This window comes from Lissotriton helveticus, chromosome 6 (genome assembly GCF_964261635.1).
Source record: "Lissotriton helveticus chromosome 6, aLisHel1.1, whole genome shotgun sequence".
NCBI lineage: Eukaryota > Metazoa > Chordata > Amphibia > Caudata > Salamandridae > Lissotriton > Lissotriton helveticus.
In genome coordinates, this window is record NC_136067.1 from 85,423,311 (window position 1) to 85,445,483 (window position 22,173).

General features: G+C 47.2%; 1 protein-coding gene across 1 annotated transcript in view; it reads right to left on the minus strand.

The window, feature by feature from the left end:
• Positions 1-22,173, minus strand: part of LOC144762256 (calpain-1 catalytic subunit-like) — an 879,063-nt gene that overhangs the window by 377,341 nt on the left and 479,549 nt on the right. Inside the window, exon 9 of the mRNA XM_078647399.1 lies at positions 786-946. Coding sequence (XP_078503525.1) covers positions 786-946 — 161 coding nt within the window. The remainder of the gene's footprint in view (positions 1-785; positions 947-22,173) is intronic.

Genomic DNA, 22,173 nt, shown 5'->3' on the forward strand with positions numbered 1-22,173 from the left:
AAAGAAACTAATATTTGTTTTGTATACTTTTATCATTTTTAATAATCGAATAAAGTGGTTTTGACTTGACTTGACTTGACTATAGCACACAATTTGCTATAAATAAAGCCTCATAATGCTTGTAGCATACCTGAAGGTGACTTTTCTAACAAGCATTAGCAAACCCATTAGGACTGGCTTTAATGTGCCAACACATGTGAAAACTTGCATTCACAAATGCTGTTTACAAGCATTGCACGCACAGTTATTATTTATAATATTAAAGCCTGTCCTGTTGGTTTTGCAAGTGATGTGAAAAGGTAGTAAAAAATGATTGTATTCTGTATAAAATGAACATAGGATCGAAGGACTTGAATGTGCAAAGCTGGTAATTATCGATTGCCATATTCAAATCATAGATCCACATACACTACGATTATAGCACTTCCAGTGAGGTGGAATGATAACCCAAAGAGCCAACAGCATGAAGGGAGAAGGTAATCCTCTGGATGGAGCCACAGCCCATTCAATGTGTATTTGAAACAGTTGGTCACAATATGTCTTGCAGGTACCTGCTCTGTCAAGCCAGACCTAAAAATAGTTCCATGTTTCCATCACAGACTAGAGTATGACCCACAATGTGCAGATGCACTAAGGGATACGTGCGCCAAAGATGGGTCAAGGTTTGACATGTGCCTTTGTGCCATGCAAGGCCCCTTCTGAAACTTGTTTTGGGACAACAAAAGTGCGGTATATACTCTTGTAGTTCCGGCAGATTGCATTTCCACTGCAGTTATTTCACTTACCAAGGAACTTTATGCAGCCACCAGCCGTGCTCCCTCGACGCCAGGAGCCTTCAAAGAGCGTGGTGTGCCATTTGCCCACGCCCTCCTTGTTCAGGACATCTGGAGTCAAGTTGCAGATCTCAAGACAGGAAAATTGTTCTACAAATTCCTGGAAGGGCATCCTAAGGGGTGCAAAGTGATGGGGAACACAGACGGAATAAGTGTTTGTGATATAAACATCAGGTAATAATAAGATGAGTAGACCTTGGGATGGAGGTGATATACTTAAAAAAATATATATCAACCACCGAATTATTACAGAGTAAGAAAATAAAATACAGGTACTGCTCAGTGTTTTTAAATGGTAAATGAACAAGCACAAACACAGGAAACCCGAAAAAATAATCCAGAAAACTGCACATATCAACCTCTGGCAAGGACTGCAGTGCGGTTTGAAGGCATGCAGCGCTCTGTGTCCTTCATGAAAGTTGATCTGTGGAATACAAAGCTGCAAACAGAGGTACCATTATACCGTTTGAGACAAGTATACAAGATACATTTTTTTCAGGTCTGGGTCAATCATATAATGTTGGAATGGACACCCTCATCCCATGTGCCTAGCCCTCTTCTACAGTGCACGACCTCTCGCACGACTAATGTTACACAGCCCCACGATCATGATACCCAACTCCTGTATGGTGCAAAAACCTTCACTGCTGCTAACACTAACTTCCCTTGGAGATCCCTTTAATACAGCACCCATCAACCTCTAGCTCCCATCAGTGTGAAAGGGTACACTTTCTGCAGACAGATATCCAGAACTGTGTGGGACAAGGAAACCTCTCATCCTCCTAAGAGTCGCTAGATTAGAGTTTCCTGCAGAGTATACAGGTTACAGCGATGTCTCATGGATCAAGGCTATGGAGTTCTTGACAGAAGCCTGCTGAGGCATCATCTTGCACATAGTCTTCTTAAGGGAAAATCAAATCAACAACTCAGCTTAACAGTACACATTTCCCAAAAGTAAGATTATCTCTTTGCATGCCCAGCCCCATCACCACTCTTCACACAATACAGTGACTCGTGACTTCTCATTGACATGGGGTGATCGTCCGAGCCCTAGCCAAGGCTGAGTAATAGGTAAGAAATCCTAGCATGGTTGCTTGCCATACTGAATGCTCCTCAAGAAAGTGCCTTATATGCAAAGAGATCCTTAGAGGAACCAAACAGAGAAATCACATCCCGTCTAAACAGATGAAATGAAGAACATATGTGACTTATGTGCACCCATGATCCGAGGCCTCAGAAACAAAACCAGTTTCACATAATCAATATTCTTGACACATTGAGGCTTTCACCAAGAATCGCCCGTGGCCTAACAAGAGACTGGCTCCTGGGCAAGTAGGCCCCTGCTCATTCACCAGCGCCTCCTAAGATCCTAGTGTCGACACCTCGCTCTATGTCACGAGGACACTGTGTCTACACTCCTGGTCACTTCCATTACAGAGCACTATTATCAGATATGTCAGCCGAACCCTTTCAACCAAAGCAAACAGAGGATTTCCAAGAATGCATGAAACTGACAAATGAAAGCCCAAGATTGGAAACAGGTCTCTTCACAACATGCAGGTGAGTGGCAACCTTGATATATCTACTCGCTCTTTAGAAGTCTTCTCAAAAAGGCTATGCTCTCTTCTAGTTCTGCTCATTTATGGACTCCATCTTGGTCCATCATCCTTACAAACATCTACTCTATTCTCCTCTATAAGCTCCTGCAAGAACTCCATCTTGTTGGTTTCTGTAAAGGGCACACTGTCTTCTCGCTCAGTTTCACCTAAAGAACTCTATCTTTGAATAGATATCCAAACATTCAACAATAAATTATGTAATTATGAAAGCAATCAGCTTCCCTTACAAAAAAAACTCCATCTTGGTAAATCTTCCAATAAAGGACATACTCTCTTCTTGTTTGTATTCATTGAAGGACAAACTCCACTTTTGTACGTCTTCCCTAATAGGACATTCTCTTTTGGCTCTCATCATGGCTACTGATGAAGGACAGGAGGAAGAGAGTGACCCACTCCCTGATCTCCTCTCACAGAACCCTGCTGATGGCTCAGTAGATAGTGTAGCCTTAGCAGGCAGCCTAACTGAGAAACATCAGATTGATTGCAGGAAGGTCCTCAATCATTGCAGACACATGCTCTCTGACTCCTCGTCAGACCACCTGGTGTACCCATGAAGTGGACACAGGTGAGAGCTTACCTGTTAAAAATAAGATTTACAGGCAGCCTGACCATGTCAGAGATTGCATCAGGACTGAGGTCCAAAAGATGCTGGAATTGGGAGTGACTGAACCCTCAGATAGCCCTTGGGCTAATCCAGTGGTCCTGGTACCCAAACCTCATACCCAGGGAGGTAAAAGAGAAATTAGGTTTTGTGTGGACTACATGGGGCTCAATGCATCCATTAGGACTGATGCTCACCCTATTCCTATTTCAGATAAACTCATAGACACTTTGGCCTCAGCCAAGTTCTTGAGCACATTTGACCTCACTGCTGGATATTGGCAAATCAGACTAGCTTAGGATGCATTGCAGCCCCTAGTGCACATTATCAATTTATTGTGATGCCATTTGGCTTGAAGAATGCACCTGCCACATTCCAAAGGTTGATGAACATAAAGTCCTTACAGGCCTGGAAGCCTATAGTGCAGCATATCTTTATGATATCGCTGTCTTTAGCTCCACCTGGGAGGATCACCTGGTCCTCCTGAAGAATGTCTTAGAGGCTCTGCAGAAAGCAGGTCTCACTATCAAGGCCACCAAGTGCCAGATAGGGCAGAGTAATGTTGTATACCTGGGCCACCTTGTGGGTGGAGGCCGGGTTCAACCATTGTAGAGCAAAATCCAGACCATAATGGACTGGGTTGCTCCCACTACCCAGACTCAGGTCAGAGCTTTCTTGGGCCTGACTGGGTACTACAGGAGATTTGTTAAAGGGTATGGGTCCATAGTGACTCCCTTGAATGATCTCACATCAAAAGAATGCCCAAGAAAGTTCAGTCGACAACTAGCTGTTGGAAGTCATTTGATGATCTCAAGCAGGCCATGTGCACTGCAGTCATTCTGCAAAGTCCTGACTATTCCAAACATTTCATTGCCCAAACAGATGCATCTGAGTTGGGGGAAGGGCCTGTGTTGTCACAAATTAATTCAGAGGGTCAGGATCAACCAGTAGCTTTTATTAGCACAAGGCTGACCCCCAGAGAGAAACGTTGGTCAGCCATTGAGAGGGAAACCTTTGCTGTGGTTTGGGCACTATAGAAGCTGAGGCCATACTTGTTTGGCTCTCACTTCATTGTGCAGACAGACCATAAGCCCCTCCTATGGCTAAAACAGATGAAGGGTGAAAACCCAAACTTTTGAGGTGGTCCATTTCCCTACAGGGGATGGACTATACAGTGGGACATAGACCTGGGAATAACCATGCCAATGCAGATGGACTCTCCAGATCTTTCCACCAAAATAAAGACTCAACTTATTCAGATTCAGATTCTTTATTTCCTGCATAGTTACTTAAAACCATTGCAATGTTACTACATAAAATACAAAAATAAATTAACAAATTCATCAGTGTGTGTATCTAGTTAAAACAAACTTTAAAACCCCTTTTTGGGAACATCTTTACCAGAAAAAAGTCTGAGTTAGTTGTAGGCATTATATGAGACTTTGAGTGTCTTGCTACTATGAATTATACGATACATGTTATTTTAGTCCAGCCTTTTCAATTGTTTGGGTCCAGTTATCTCCGCTTGTTGTGAGGGGTAACCCTTTACTTCTGGCGGTATATTCTTATTATGGTCTTGTTAGGAACGTATGCTTTTTAGCGTTGTGGAGCCCAGGCCTTGTTCAGTTTACGCTAACTTGGGCATTTTTTGTTCAGCCAGCATAAGGAATTTGACCAATTTACAATTTAGTTGTGTATTTCCTGTATTTAAGCATGCTAACACCGCTTGTCTCCTGGTCGGAATGCCTTTCTGTCTGAAGGGTTCTTTAAGGAGCTGATTCCGTGCTTGGCCCACTTCCTTGCATAAGCAGATTAAGTGTAATGTGTCACCTCCTTTCTTGTTGCACAACCTGCACGACTCATGTGCTAGTGGCCTTTGCCATGGTGGAAGGTGCTGAGCGCATGGAAGAATTCCCATCCTGTGCCTCAAGAAGTTCATTTTTATGGACTTCGAGTAGCCCTGGTTGAAATAAATTTGTGGAGCCAGTGTTTTATAGGAGTTAAGGGTCATCCAGGCGTGCGATCTGTTTGAGCAGGTTGCTTTGTCTTCCACCAAAGAGATTTGTTTTAAGGATTTCCACACCAGTTTTATTAAATTGGGATAGCCGATTTGTGCATTCCAAAGTTCTGTGAGTTGGGTAGATTTTAGGTCTAGTTGTAGGTAGCTTCTAGCTTGGGAATGCTCCCTATGCTGTATGTCCTGCCACAGCAGATAGTTTAGCCTATTTGTAGTGGCACTTCTGATCCTGTGCAAGCAAATGATATACGCACCATGCCTAGCTAGATCTTGCCGTAGGAGGCCAAACTCCAGCCTTATTTGAGCAGGTGATGTGTAGGATGGAAGGCTGAACAAGATTCTGTAAGCCTTGACCTGTGTGCTTTCCAACTCTTTTACATCTCTTCCCCGCATTGCCTCACTGCCATAGGTAATTGAGGGGAGTAATTTGGCCCGGACTACTTTCAGAAGCGGAGTCACGGTAGGCCCCATCAGTTTACTTGCAAGATTTTTCCTTGTTAAGGCAATCAGTAAACCTTTCCTTCTAGCTTCCTCTTTCTGACGCCTAAACGCCCCATCCTTGTCGAATGTCACTCCAAGGTACTTGTATTCTTGAACCGGGACAAGTTTTGTACCGCCAAGGAACCAGCTTTTTTGGAGGTTCTTTTTGTAGTTTATTAACATTGTCCGTGTCTTGCTCAAGTTAATTTTCTCAAGTGTCTTGCTCAAGTTTATTCAGAATGTTTTCTGAGGCGTGGTTCTGCATTGCCGTCAGTACACGTCATCGGCATACATGAGATTTGACAGTGTTTGCCCTGGTGAGTGGGAATTGCAGGAGTTGAGCGCCTTTGAAAGGTCAGCCATAAACAGATTAAACAGGGTCGGGGCAAGCACACAGCCCTGTTTCAGACCCTTTGTTGTGGGGAACCTTTGCGGAGATGTGTGTGCCACCACCTAATTTCACCTGCACCCAGGTATCCGTGTGCGGAAGTTGTAGCATGTTTACAGTGTGCTGCGGTATGCCCCATTGTGCCAGTTTCCTCAACAATCTGCCCCTATCAACGTTATCGAAAGCAGCGCTGAAGTCAATATAACATAAATGTAAAGGTATTTTTGAGGCTTTGGCTGCATCAATTATTAGCGAGATTGTGAGGATGTTTGTGGATGTACTGGCCATTTTACGGAAGCCGGTCTGATTCAGCGGCATTAGAGAATTCATCCCCGCCCAGTTTCTCAGCTCTTCTAGTACAGTGCCCAAGAAGTATTTTGCTTCATTGTCTATTAGAGCTATTAAGCGATAGTTGAAAGCAGCAGCGGGCCTTCGAAAAGCCGCACCTTATTCCCAGTTCCAGATATGTACTGATAGATGTGTTGCCAACCCTGACGTCAGCTGCTGAGTGGCGTCACTGTGTTTCCAGATCATAGAACGTTTTGAAGATAGTGGGGGGTGCACAATCACAAAGTCCAAACGAGCAAAATTTGTGTGAATATTGTTCCTTCTTTATTTATTAAAAGATGTAGAAAAGTTCATCATTTCATTCATAAAAGAATCAGCCAACGCGTTTCTCTCCCTCACAGGGAGCTTCCTCAGGGCAGTATAGTAGATGATCTTCGATTGGGATTAAATCTCTCAATGTGTAGAATGGTGAAGAATATGGTTGTAGTCCACTGTCGCTTAAATATAATCACTCCTATGAATGTCCAACAATCATAAATGTATATGGAGACAAGCTCAGATAGCGAATTGGGAATCCTAAGGAATAATCGTCCCAGGACAATGTGCGCAAGTAGAAAAACGAAGGACCTCTTAATAATATTTATCAGGCAAGGGTAGCCACTGGAAATTCATATCGCTCATCCTCTTCACGATGAAAAGGAAATGAGTAGGTTCTTATGTGTGCAATCAATCGCTGTCCCCGGATCCGGACAGTTCGGTAGCGGCGTGCGAAATACTCCAGCGTGCGAGGTCCGACTGCAGTCGGACCTCTCACGCTGGAGTATTTTGCAGTCGGACCTCGTTTGGACTTTGTGATTGTGCGCCCCCCACTATCTTCAAAATATTAAGCGATAGTTATTGGCCTCAGCTTCTTCACCTTTTTTGTGGATTGCCACTATAGTTGATCCTTCCCATGATTCAGGTATTCTATTTAACCGCCCAACTTCCAAAAATAAAAGATGCAGTATGTCCACCCAGTCCTCGTACTTAGCTTTGAACAGGGCTGGTGGGATCCCGTTCGGACCCGGGGCCCCTTCCTTCCTCCCTTTGGCTATCAGCTTCTTGATTAAGAGGGGCTGAGAGCAGTTGTCTGAGGTGAGAGCTCTGTTTTCTTTGAGCGGCGGCTCCTGATCCCTCATCTCCAATTTACTTGTTCCATCTTGTTCTTCAGATGTCCTGCTTTCGATCATTAGCGTTCCAGCACTATCGGTCTGATTGTTGAAGTGGGTGCTAAGGAAATTTACCCAGTTTGCTTCCGAAATGTGTGACCCTATACCTTATGGTATGGGTGAATAATCCCGTTGACCGTCTTATAGAAGCGGGCACTATTGTTACGGTTTGTGTTGTATAAAAGTTTTGCCCAAAACACATTCTCAATGTTGCTGTTGATGTTCCATTTCAGACTTTTTTAGTTTGCCCTTTGTTCTTTCAAGGAGGCTCGTACAATGGCATTCTCTGGGGATCTTCTCAGCCTGCGCAGTGTTGCATTTATTGATTTTTTGGCGTGTTTCAGCTGCTGTCTCTGGTCTTGCGAGAGTTTATTTTTCTCCCATGCTCTCTGGGAGTTGTTTTTTGTTTCTGCATATTGATCTAAAAGCTTGTCCGTGAACTGTTCCCAGTATTCAATTTTGTCTTCTGGGCTGAATGTTAGCGAATTAAAGAGTTGAATTGCTGCTTCGGCCTTAGAATTTGTATTATTTGTTGTGCATTTTATCCTTCTTAAGTTGGACATGGGGATGCGCCCCAGATTTACATCTGTGCTGATAGACCTTGCTACGGTCGCTGTTATTTGAAATTCTTGTGGGCGATGGTCGCTATCACCCTTATCCCCCATTCTGTACCCAAGTATGTATGGAAAGAGTGTAAGGCTTACAAAGGTATAGTCCAGTATGGAGCTTGCTGTAAGAGAATAGTAAGAATCAACTGGTGGAGTGTCGTCCGAGAATCTTCCATTTAAAACTCGCAGATTTAGATGTTGTAATTCTGCAAGTAGGCAACTTTTGCAGAGCTTCTTCTTCCTATTAGGTGGATGACTTTGTATAGTGATATTGTGAATTACATTTTGTATAGCTACTTCCTTTCTTTGTGGCGAACCTATTAGATACTGGTTTAGGTCCCCTGTCAAAAAGAAATTTGGGTTTTCCATCACTGTTGCGAACTTTGCTACTTGATTTATAAGTTCAGTAGAGTCTTTCGCTTTCCATTAAGGGTGAACCTATGAGTTAATCAGGCACACCTCCAATGCTTCGTCCTCTGTGAGGATTGATATTGTAACTGCCAATATTGCGTTTGACGTTGAGTCCTTAAGAGTTGGTGAGGGTATGCTTGTTGAGGAGACATAAGTTGCCAACCCACCAGAGCAGTGGCCGAATCTGCCCATCCTTCTTGCTGGGCTCGCAAAGCAAATGTAACCCTCAATGTGCTGAGGAACCGAGAGCCAGGTTTCCTGTAAGAAGATTATGTCAAAATTTGTTACGCATTGCAGGAATCCTCAATTTTTGTTGCTAAACCGTTTATATTCCATGAGCATAATCTAAGAAGGGGTTGTTTTGTACTGCTGTGGCTTTGAACTTGCTGATCACGTCAGTGCTCCTCTGAGCGTAGGATGATGGTTCGCGATATTGATTTGTTATTCAGGCCTTGGGTTGTAATAGCAGCTGACCGGGGTGCAGTTTTTTGTTGATCCCAATCCGTGTTGGCACTCTGTTGGCGGGATCTGCCCCGTGCTCCTCTGAGTACACAGTTTAAGTGTAGTTGGTGAGTTTTTGGTGCTGGGCTTCCGTCACTTAGTAGAGGTGATGGATAGGCTGGTATTGACCCTGTTAATCTTAAGATGTTGCCTCAGTTCAGTATGTCCTGAGGTCCCTTGGATGTAAAAAGAGGGTAAAATACCAGAACCTCTGCTGCCTGTTTTTTTTTTCTTGGTTTTGCTGGCGGCAGTGGATTTGCTGTGTATAGCTGTTCTGATTGGAGTATTCCGCTAGTTGTTTCTTTGGACTGTGTTTCCAGTTTGATACTTGGTGGTTCGGCCGTGGAGTTCCTAGGGATAGGCTTGTCTTTGCTTGGCGTGGGGGAAGTTTGTTTTGTGTCTTGCCCTTTGTGGTGTGTCCCTCTGACCGGGAGCCTCCAGCTGGATTTTCCATTGGGCTGTGTAATAAGCCCTTTAGGTTATTCAGGCAATGGCCCCAAGTTTGACCCCAAGTTTCTCGACTAGGCCCGTTGTTTGAGGTCAAATTGGTGTTGATGTTATTGCACTCAACTGGGCAAGGTTAGTCTCATCTCCTTACGTTTGGGGGAGGGTTGTGTAGGAAAGTAGGATCTGCTTCTTATGGTTACCCCCACTTTTTGCTGGATCTTACACTGTTTTTGACTAGTCTGACTGAAATCCTGCTAATCAGGACCCTAGTCTATCTGCTTTCTCCCTAAAATGTTATGTATGTACTTAGGTACACTATAGATTGAATACTGGGGTACCCCTCATACGTCCCTAGTATATGGTACACATGTATCCAGGGCATAGGTACCCCAGGTGAAGCATGTATTATACCACCCATGAGAAGCCATGCAAAATGGAATTCTAGGTCTGCTACTTGCACACCTTATATTAGATATAGGTTCACTTTATCTATAGTCACTAAACTTAAAACGTATAAGTCACCCCTATAGCAGGGCTTAACAATCCTGAAGGCAGGGTGCTGAGTTTTTTGTTGAGAGCATGCCCCTGCATGAGCAGCGCCTCTCTTAGCCTTCAGAGACCATTCTCCCGGGTTGTCTGTGACTCAGCCGGACATATAGGTAGAGGTGCATTATAACCTCGCAGTAAATGCTATAGCGAAAACGGCTGCATAGAAACATATCGAGTTTGGTGTCAAACACCTTGGAATCATACCTCCACACCAGTAACTGGTCTGGAGGTACGATTCCACCCTTCTGAAGCGAGCTTCGTGGGGTCACTGGTCTTACAGGTGCCAGACTTCTCGATCCGAAAAGCACAAAATGGATGTTGCCGACCAGAGACACTAGTCTGCCCTCCTGCTGCTAAGCAAAGCTCGAGCAGAGGAAGGCAGCACAATAGGCATCCTGTCACAGGGAGGTGAAACCACCTCTCGGACAGGATTTAGTGTATTGGGGCTGGGTGGGTGCACTCTAAGAGTGCCTGAAAGTCTGCACTTGGCCCACATTTGGTGTCCCTGTGCAAACCAGTTCTGGGAGCCATTGTCTCCTGCTCTGTCGCAAAACTGGACAAAGGACATGGGTGTAGCCACCCCTCTGTCCTGCCCCTTCCCTAGGAGGGTCCCCTAAATCTGTCCAACCCTCTCCCGTGGGTTTAAATGGGTTACCTGGCTACAGGACATTGGATTTTACGTGGACAAGATTCTACAAAGAAGAAACCAGTGACCTTCGGCCGTCTGGATACCTGGACTTCGTTGGACCTCGACTGGGCTCGAGTTCGTCCACCTTTCCCTCCGAAGCTTAGTTTTTGCCGTGACTCCATATAGGCTCTGTGCAGGACCTGTGGGGCACTTAAGACAACCGAAGAATTTCCCTTGGAGTGAAGGAGTAACTCCCCTGCTTTGCAGGCATCTAAAGCTCAACTGACCAGAAGCTGCACCTGAGCTCCGGCGGACTACGAAGATTTCAGCAACACAGGAGGTGGGTTCCTGAAGGTCCCTGAGGTTGATCTGCCTTCTCACCGAGTTTGCGGCCAGTATCCCTCGTCGGGGCTGCATAACCCAAACCCCTGTGCACCGCGTTCATTTTCAAGTGCATATGATTGTTGGCAATTCCTGTGCTTGTGCATTAGACCCCATTTGGTCCTGATCATGAGCAGTATTTGCACCAAAGAACTCCAGCCTTCTCGCACCGTATGCTCCGTGGGCTGGTGCTTTGCAATCTTGCTTGAGGTCCCCTCACAACTCCTGGTCCTTCGGCCTGTGGGTCCCCCTGTGGGTCATCTTGATTATTCTTGGGCTTTCCTGGTTGCTCCAGACGTGCCCGGACTCTCCATTGCTTGAAGAGTCCCCTGGACCTTGCTAGTGCACACCGTAACCTGGTTGTCCTTCCTACATGGGTTGCTGTTGCCAAGGCTTGTTGGTGCTCCTGCTGGACACCGACCCCTCAGCACTCGACATCCTTCGTGGGACAGCTCACCTACGACTCCTGGTCATACTCTTTGCAGCCACAAGGTCCCGGAGGCAGAGTCAAGCATCCCTTCTACGCACCTGAAGCACCCGACTCTGTCCCCTCTGCTTTCAGGTTTCTTCCATCCAGAATCCAGGATTGGATTCCACCGGACCCTTTTCACCTTCACTTCCTGCCATAAAGAACGACGAGAATTTCCGGCGCCACTTCAGACCTATGCACCAGGCTTCCATGGGTTAGGTAACTCCGATACTACGGGATCCACGGGTGGGGTGGCTCTTTAAACTCTTACCTTCCAAAGTGTTTGCCCAAAGTCCTCCTAGAAGGGTCCTTAAACTTTAACTTTGCAACCATGACTTTCCCATAGAGTTGTATGGAGCACGCGTTCATGTTTTCTCACTGCACCCGTCCTGCGTGGGTCTCCTGTGTCATCACCTTGGGTGGTTCATTGGGGTCTCAGCGATTCTACGTACTCTAGGCACTGTCTGGTCAAGTTGTGATTGTTATACCACTATTTTAGTATATGGTTCGGTCTCCCCCTGGAGCCCGCTGTGTATTGTGCTACTTACAACTGTTCTATTGTGCTTTGTGTTCTAACCGCGTGTAGAGGATAGAAGAGAGTGTTATAATAATAAATACATATTTTTATATAACTACTTTGAGGTTCTCCTTTATTTAGTCATTTAGGAGGTGATATTCTGGTAAAACAAGCTGCTTTACATTCCTTTAAGATTAAGCCTGAAGGCTGCTCTCCATAGCTACCACTAGGAAAGCTTTCATAAAGGTTATCTTTCTCTTTCACCTCTTACATCATAAGGGTCGTGTGGATTGGTACAGGGTGCACACTTTAACTAGTGGACAGCATATACCAAGCCACCTTCTCACAAACAGGACATCCCATTTTTGTCTAAGCTTTTCTGGGAGGCCCATAATCATGCACGTGAGGGTTTTGTTGAACCTTTCAACCAACCCATTGCATTGTGGGTGATAGGGGTGGTGGATTTGTAAGTTACTCCACATTCCTTCCACATTGCAGTGATGTAGATAGACATGAAGTTTGCACCTCAGTCAATTAAGACCTCCTCAGGGAAACCCACTCTGGGTAAAATTCCCACGGGGCCTGGGCCAACAGCCCAAAAATTCCCACGAGGGTCCTGGCCAACACAGGAGCTGTAGTCGTTCTACGGGGTATAGCCTCTGGATACCTAGTGGCATGGTCCACCACCACTAGAAGGTAACTGTGCCCAGATACAGTTGGAGGTTTCATGGGACCAATGATGTCAATCCCAACCCTCTCAAAGGGAACCCCCACCACAGGTATTAGCGGGGCCTTTGTGGTACCACCTGACTTACTACTGGCTTTACAGGTGGTACAGGAGCGACAAAACTCCTTGGTATCCTCTGACATGTGAGGCCAGTGAAAGTGAGGGACAAGCCTTCCAAGTCTTATTTTGGTCTGGGTGTCCTGCCAAGGGAATATGTGACAGGGTGAGTAGGAAGGCCCTAAACTTCAGAGGTATTACCAACCTCCTGGTGGCACCAGGCTTAAGGTCTCTACCCTCTGAGTAAAGGAGTCCCTCATCCCAATAGATCCTGTGGGACCCACTGACACTCCCAGCAGTCTCAGCAGCAGCTTGCTGTCTGAGGTGTTCAAGAGAGGGGCAGGTTTGCTGCTTCTGACTCCGATCTGCACTGGAAGGGCCCCCTGTCCCCAAAAACTCAACCTGATCAGGTTCCAGTTCATCTGAGACAGTTCCTTCACAGGGACTGGGGTCATCTCCCTCAAGAGACTGATCCTCTCTCTGAGACACAGCCTTACCTCTCCTGCTCCTTCTCTTGGAAGGCACCTGGTCCATCTTTTCAGGATTCAGGGCCTGTTCAGTAGACATCAGTTTGGCTTGTGACCTGGTCGCAGCAAACGCATCTGCAGATATGCCCATCATTGCTGCATGAATCCTGGGTTCTACTTCAGCCCAGGCTGAAGTTTCCAAATCATTGCCCAACAAGCATTCCACTGGAAGGTCTGAGATAACCACAACTATCTTTGGACCAGCTACCCCTCCCAAAGTTTAAATTAACAACTGCCAAGGAATGATCAGTTGTGACATTGTTAGCATTAGTCACTTTGTACATCTCACCAAGTATGATCTGTTCAGGGTGCACAAGATCCTTTGTCACCATGGTGACATTTGCTCCTGTGTCCCTGTATGCCATGGCCTCCTTGCCATTAATCAAATACTGCTGTCTGTATTTTCCCAGGATAGTGGAACTGACAAATAAAGTGGCAATATCCATGCCACCATCACAGATAATCACAGCCTGAGCTGAGGTCCTGACTAGGCCAATACCCACCTCAGACCCCAAGATTAACCCTACTAATCCCTTGTTCCCTCTACTACCACCCGTACTAGTGCTAAGGGGCACAGTTGCCTTAGGGGCAGTGGTGGTAGGAGGATTTTCCTTGGCTTTTGGACAATCAGCATCTTTTGTCCAATGGGTCTTTACCTTACAAAAGTAACACCAAGGTGTTTTCTTACCTTTTTCTTTGTTGGATTGTGATTCCCCCCCCAGATGCAGGTTTTTGGGGCCCTGATGAAGACTTTTGATCTTTACCCTTGTCCCCATTCTTAACTGGAGGTTTAGAATCCTGCTTCTTCTGGTCACCACCAGAGTTCTGTTTTTTTCTGCTTCACCCTGGTTCTGACCCACTTATCTGCCTTCTTTCACAATTCTTGGGGAGAAGTCAGATCAGAGTCTACCAGTTATTGATTCAACAACTGATGTTGGCAATTATTAAGGATCTGCTCCCTCATAATCAAATTGGACAATCCCTTGAAATCATTCACTTTGCTGCCAAGCAACCAGCCTTCCAGAGCCTTACTAGCAATATACACAAAGTCTACCCAGTCTTGATTCTGTGCCTTCTGGGTGTCTCTGAACTTACTCCCGTACTGTTTAGTGGTTAAGCCAAACCCATCAATGAGAGCACTCTTCAGTACTGAGTAATTGTCAGCATCCTCTTCTCTAACAGTGAGAAGCTTATGTCTACCTTTGTCATCAATGGAGAGCCACAAGATAGCTGCCCACTGCTCTTGAGGGACCCTCTAAACGTTACAGGCCCTCTCTAAAGCAGTTATCAATTTATGGATGTCATCCCCAACATGGTAGGGAGGGACAATCTTGCTCAGGTTCCTATTGTCAAAAGAATGTTCCTTTGCTCTGGGGACACTGTTGCTGCACCCATGGGACTCAAGTCCCAATTTTTTTCTAGCTCTCCGGACTTCTAGGGATTAGCTATCCGGACTTCTAGGGATTCCTTGTCTAGGTTCAACTGCTCTTGCCTGAGCCTAAACCAAGCTTTCTCAAGTTCAAGCAGTTGCTACTCCCTGTCTTGCCTAATACAGAGGTCCCTACAGACTGTCCTGAGTGATGTGACTCTGCAAAGCGAGATCTAGATCTCCTTGGTAAACTCTGCACTCTTGCAGGAGGGGTGAAGAGGGGGCCATTAGCCTTCTTCAGTATCTCCCTGAATATCTGAGTTAACCAGGTGGTCCTCCTGGCCAGGGTTTAAATCTAGGTCATAAAGGATTTCTCCTCCTGACCTGTCTTCATTCCCTGTCCCACCCACTCTTTCCTGTTCATCTGATCGGGGGTCTTCCTACGGTCATCTAACAGTAACACCTCAATGAGGCATTGAGTGTTGCCACTTCTTCCTGTCTTCAACTTTCTAGAGACACACAGGGCTTTCAATTCATGGAATGTAAGCTCACTGTATTCAGAAAGCAGAGAGCCACTGGTGGCTTCTCCTTTAGTAGATATACTAAGTGTGGTGTGGTGTGTGCACCTACCTAACCTAGTGGGAAACTAAACTCTCTTAGGTTGGAGAATGGGTGTGTTAGACCCTTAACTACCCAAGTTCAGTAGAATTTACTTATTCTAAGCTAGTATTATATGTACCTCATACTTAGTGGTTTTCAGTTAATCAATACAAAGATGTATCTGGTATATGCTGTCCACTAATTAAAGTGGGCACCTTGCACCAGTCCAAATGACCCTTATGATGTATGAGGTCAAAGATAACCTTTAGGAAGCTATCCTAGTGGTAGCTGTGGAGAGCAGCCTTCAGGCTTAAACTTGAAGGAATGTAAAGCAGCTTGTTTTACCAGATCACCTTGAGTATTTAATTAAATGAAAGGAGAACCATACAGTAGTTATAAAAAATGTATTTATTTATATAACACTCTCTAGTATCCTCTACACAAGGATGCAACACAAAGCACACAATACATTAGCAAAGAACCAGATGTAAGTAGCACAATGCACAGTGGGCTCCAGGGGAAGAGCAACCATATACTAAAATAGTGGTATGAGAACCACAACTTGAGTCAAGACAGTGTCTAGAACATTGTGGTGTTATATTTTGTCTCTTTACTTTGGCCTATTATGTCCAAATATAATGTCCACATGTACAGCCCTGAGGAAGCCCCAGGCCGGATGGCCCTGTAAAAGGGGCGAAACATGCGTTGGCTGTTACCACTCTTTGGCCACTCTTTGGCCATTTACTCATAATTCTTTGTAATGAGTCACAACACCTCTATCTATAAAAAAGTATCAGTAGCCGCATTAGAGAGGAGAAACACCATGAAACCCTCCCAAGGAGGTGAAACAGGCAAAAGGCAAGACAACCCATGGCGGACAGAAGATGGCGCCAGGGCAGAACATTGAGCACCGTACAAGGGAACATAACAGCACCGGGTAACGCCTAGAGCCCACGGGATCTCAAGGCCCAGTTGATATAAGCAGAGCTATATAATAGCCTACAAGCACCCCACATGGAGTATGCACACCCCAAACAACAAAGAACACCTCTTAGGGCAAACCACAGTCAAGTCAAGTCAAGTCAGAATTTATATAGCGCACTACATACCCATAGGGTCTCAAGGCGCTTGAGGAAGGGGGGGGGAGGTTTACTTATCGAATATCCATGTTTTAAGTTGTTTTCTGAAGGCTAGGTGGTTTTGAGTAAGGCGGAGGTGGATGGGAAGGGAATTCCAGGTCTTGGCCGCTAAGTAGGACAAAGATCTTCCTCCCATGGTGGCTTTGTGGATGCGCGGAACAGCGGCGAGGGCTTGGTTGGACGAACGCAGCTGGCGGGTGGGGGTGTAAAAGGAAAGGCGCGTGTTGAGACAATCAGGTCCAAGTTAGTATAGGGCTTTGTGTGCGTGGGTGAGGAGACGGAACGTTATTCTCTTGTTGACGGGGAGCCAGTGAAGGTCTTTCAGGTGAGCGGAAATGTGGTCTGTGCGGGGGATGTCTAGTATGAGTCTGGCTGAAGCATTTTGGATGCGTTGGAGTTTTTTCTGTAGTTTCGCGGTGGAACCGGCGTAAAGGGTGTTTCCGTAGTCCAGACGGCTTGTAACCAGTGCGTGGGTGACCGTTTTTCTTGTTTCGGTGGGGATCCAGTGAAATGTTTTTTTGAGCATGCGTAGGATGTTGAAGCATGAAGATGAGACGGCGTTGACTTGTCTGGTCATCGAGAGTGAGGAGTCCAGGATGATGCCCAGGTTCCGTGCGTGGTCCGTCGGTATGGGGGCTTTTCCTAGGGCCGTTGGCCACCAAGAGTCATCCCAGGCGGAAGGGGATGAGCCTAAGATGAGGACTTCCGTTTTGTCCGAGTTCAGTTTCAGACGGCTGTGCTTCATCCACTCGGCTACTTCTTTCATCCCTTCGTGTAGGTTGGTTTTGGCGGTGGTTGGGTCTTTGGTGAGTGAGAGGATCAGCTGAGTGTCATCAGCGTAGGAGATGATGTTGAGGTTGTGTTGACGTGCGATGGTTGCGAGGGGGCTCATGTAGACGTTGAAGAGGGTGGGGCTGAGTGATGATCCTTGTGGGACGCCGCAGATGACGTCGGTGGACTCTGACTTAAAAGGGGGGAGGCGGACTCTCTGAGTTCTTCCAGCGAGGAACGAAATGATCCAGTCCAATGCTTTTCCTTGAATTCCGATGTTTCTGAGGCGTTGTGTCAGGGTGCTATGGCAGACTGTGTCGAAGGCTGCGGAGAGGTCGAGGAGGATGAGGGCGACTGTGTCTCCGTTGTCCAGTAGTGTTCGGATGTCGTCTGTTGCTGCGATGAGGGCGGTCTCGGTGCTGTGTTTGGCTCGGAAGCCAGACTGTGAGGAGTCGAGTGATTTGTTAGTTTCGAGGAAGGTGGCGAGCTGATTGTTAATGGCTTTCTCAATTACTTTGGCAGGGAATGGGAGGAGCGAGATGGGGCGGTAGTTTTAGAGTTCGGTGGGGTCAGCTGTGGGTTTCTTCAGAAGGGCGCTGAGTTTGGCGTGTTTCCAGCTATCTGGAAATGTGGTGGAGTTAAGGGAGAAGTTGATGACATCTCGGAGATGGGGTGCGATAATGGAGTCTGCTTTGTTGAAGATGTGATGGGGACATGGGTCTGTAGGGGATCCTGAGTGGATGGAGTTCATCAGGCGAATGGTCTCTTCTGTGGTGATTGGGTTCCATTCGAGAAGGATATTCGGAGGAGGTAACGGTTCGGAGGTGAGTGGGGTGGATTGGTTTACAGGTGTGTTGTCAAAGCTGTTATGGATGTCGGCGATTTTGTCATGAAAGAATGAGGCAAGGGAGTCGCAGAGGACTTGAGAGGGGATGATGTCGTTAGAGCTGGCGGTGGCGTTGGTGAATTCTTTGATGATGTTGAAAAGTTCCTTGCTGTTGTGGGCGTTGTTGTCAAGTCGGTCTTTGAGCGCTGATTTCTTGGCTGTCCGGATAAGTTGGTGGTGTTTGCGGGTGGCGTTTTTGAAGGCGGCTTGGGTGATAGTGTTTGGGTCTGTTTTCCAAGTTTTCTCAAGGGAACGACAGAGCTTCTTGGATTTCTTAAGGTCATCGTTGAACCAGGGGGCGTTCTTGCTACCTTGCTTGGTTTGATGTTTTTTCAATGGGTGCTAATTTGTCGGCCGTTTGGGTTAACCATTGTGTGAGGTTGATGGCGGCCAGAAAACCAGACACAGCAACCTGTGGAATACTGCCACAGCAGGCCAACTGTCAGCTCAAAAGCAAAATGCATCCAAAGGATGCCAAATGAAAGGGTAATCACCCTCAACCATACGATAAGAAGACCTAAGGCTTACTGTCCATCTAAAACACAGAACGCATCTAAAGGATGCTAAATAAAAGGGTACCACCACGGAAGACAGGCCTAACTGGGAGGGAGAAAGCCCGCAAGGAGGCGCTGAACCGCTGATTCGGCGTGAGCATCAAACAGAAAAACCCCATCAAAGGGTAAACCAACCAGTCGCTCCCGGATATTCTCCGGGAATACGCTATCTCGCAACCAAACATGGCGCCGTAAGGCAATAGAACCAGCCATAGCCCGGCCTAAGGAATCTGCAGTACCCATGGCCGAGCGGACCGTGAATTTGGCAAGGTCACGGCCTTTCCCGAAGAGATGAAGGAGGTCAACACAAACGCCTTCACCGGTGGCAGAAAGCAAAGACTCTGCAGAGTCACACATGGCAGAGGTAGCCCGAGCCAAAACACACACTGTATTTAAGGACCGTAGGGCAGCACTAGTGGAGGCAAAAATGTTCCGACCCCATTACTCAAGCCATCTGGACTCCCGGGAGGGAAGAAGCATTAGCCAGGGCAAGGAAGGGAAGGTAGTTTGCGAAACAAACCCCTGCACTTCAGGGTGCACGAAAAGGCAAAAAGGATCATGTGGAGCAGGATGGTGTCGGGGCAAAACTGAACGGCGATACCGGATCACCTGAAGCAGGCCGAACCCAGGCACCCAAAAGGACATCATAAAGGGACGCCTCAAAAGGCAGAAGCGGCTCCACATTCCCGGACTTACTGTGAAGGACCTCAAGTAGAGGGTCCGCAGACAAGAGGGCTGAAGGGGGTTGCATGTTCAAAATGTGAGTGGCCGAGGAGACCACTCTCAGAAAAGCCGCACTAGCCTCGGTAGCCCTCCGTAGAGGGGACAGCAGCTCATGAGTAGGGGAGGGTTGTAAGCTCAGCCTGCCAAGACACTGAGGGTGCGACCAATGCCCCACTGAAGGGAGCCCCATTGAAGAATGAGGATCCTGATGGGGCTCTAGAGGAGGCGAAGAGCCTGCCAGGTCTGGAGGCTCCTGAGGAGGCTCCACAAATTCTAAGTGTGGCACAGGCAAGAATACATCCGGCGTCGCAGGACGTGAGAGCAACGCCAAACTCTCTCCAGAGGCTTCTGGAGAAGAGTCAACAACCCGGCGTCAACGCGGGTCCAAATCGACGTTTGTTGGCGCCGATCTTGCCTAATCAATTGCCAACTCGATTCCATCCGGCGTCGAGTCAGCCCCGTCCGGCGACGAAACCACAACAAGCTCCCCTTCCGAAGAAGGAGAAGGCGCCGGACCGGGTAGGCAAGCCTCCGGTGTCGCACCGGCGCCGACTCTGCCTCAACCACGACAGGCTCCGACTCCGGAGAAAGAAGCCGAGGCGGAGCCGGGGAGGCAAGTGTACGGCGTCGGAACGGCACCGACCCCAGCTCCGGACAGGCGGCCGCTTGCCCGGGGACCACCTGCAACGCCGCAAAGTGCCCTGCAGGACTATGCAGCGCGGCAGGGGTGCCGTGGGTCATAGAGGGGGACCCAGCCGGGCCGTGCCCTGACGACACCATGTGGACCATAGAGGGGGACCCAGCCGGGCCGCGCCCTGACAACACCACATCTCCGACGTCCTTGGGGGCAAAGGCTCAATCGGTGCTGGGGACGAACCCACCAGCGAGTCCGTTGGAGATCCCAGGAACGGGAGAGGACCCCAGGGAGGCCTGCAAGGCCGCGGCATAGACCACCATTTGGGCCCGAGTCGCCCCGATACCCGGAAAGGGAGGATAGAGGGGGGGCGACTGTCGGGAGAAGAAAGTGAGGTCGAGGACCTCGGCGACATGCACCTCGACTTACCTATAAGTGGCGAACGACGGCCCCGGACCCCTGAGGGCCATCGACGGCGGAACCGGAAAGTAGAGGGACCTGCCGGCGATGAAGAGGCTGGGGGACAAGACAACTCCAATCGGGACAACCGTCCCGAAAGAAGCTTCATCCGGCGCTCCTGCCAGGAATTCGGCTTAAGGGGTTGGCAGGTGTCGCAGTCTGTGGAGTCGTGGTGCTCGCCCAGACACCACATACAAATAAGATGCGGGTCCGTCGCGGACATCTGCCGTGAACAGGAAGTACAAGTTTTAAAACCTGAAGGCATCGCACACTGTTCCAGATGCCAAGTGTCAAAAAGGGACCTGAAAACAGGAAAGGGGCCTGAAGACAGACAGAGGAACCGCTTACTCTGAAGGAAACTGACGTCAGCGCACCTGGAGGGACTTATATGACCTTGCTGACGTCACGTATGTGGACGACATCAGGGCGGGGTTGTGTGGCACCGTCCCCAGGCGTGCAGAGGTGCTGCGGCAAAATAAAAAACTTACGGATCCAGTCTGGCGCCTGGGGATATTCTAAGTTAAGGAATCTGCGGCTAGATGTCCTATCAGATGTACGCATCAGATCGTATTGTAATTGTGAGCATAATGCATTTACAGGCAGAAATACGAGACCGGGTGTTGATATAAAAAGGCATAGATTAGACGAGAATTATGCCTTTCATAGAGGCATTTAGAGGGACATGCAATATTGCCCGAAGGAAGATGGTTTAGTCATCACAAACAGTTGGAGCAAGACAAAAAAAGAAAAAAGAAAAGAAAGGGGAGAGTAGGGTAGAGCTGGAGCAGGATAAGGATAGAATAATGGAAATCATATAGACGTGCAAGGTTGGGTATTTTATATCGAATATCATCATGAAATATATAGATTATATAGTTACAGGATATCATATCAAAGAGTTGAAACAGAGGAGGCAGCATGTGTAAAAAACGTTGAGGCAAATAGTAAATATGTGCGAACAGCAGACAGTAGACCTGTATTATTAATAACGTGTAGTAGTAATATTTACATGGCAGGATGAAGAGACAGGTTTCGTGTTCAAGAGTCGGTGGGGGGGGGCATTGTAGCTGAATTAGTCCCATGACAACCAGACAGCATTGTAAAAGTGACAATGCGGTACTCCGTAAAGTGAGACTGTAAAGCCTACCATTTCCATGTAAAATGCGGGCTCGCACCTTACCCTTTGAGGTGTGTGCAGGGTGCCCTGGCGTGATAGTGATGAGGTTGGGATGGCTATGGGAGGTATCTATGGGATGGGTGTGGATGGTCGGTCTTGGGAGGGGCGCAGCGGGGAAGAGCAGATATGGGGCTTAAGGCTGTGTGCTCGCCCGATTTAATATGGTCAAATACCCGAAACACCAGAGAGCTACAGTTCTCAAAAAATCTATCTCATATTGGCACAGTACTATTTGGACACTCAACCGATGGCATTTTGCCAGGATCATAGACTTTGATATGATTACCTTTAACTATATAATCTATACATTTCACAATGATATTCGATGTAAAATACCCAACCTTGCAAGTCTTCATGTCTGTGGTCGGCAGCCACACTAGCTTCCTGGCAGACTCTGAAAGGCTGTTACCAGGAGTACGGTGGGCACCAAAGGGAGGCCCCCAGTACATCAGATCATACCTCCAACACTGGAATCTGTGTTGGGATATGATTCCAACATTCAACATGTTTGATATCAAACATGACTGGTTTTGGTGCAGCCAATATGTAGTTAGACATCTCGTAATGACTGATGTCCACTATATGTATTAAAATGGCTGACCATA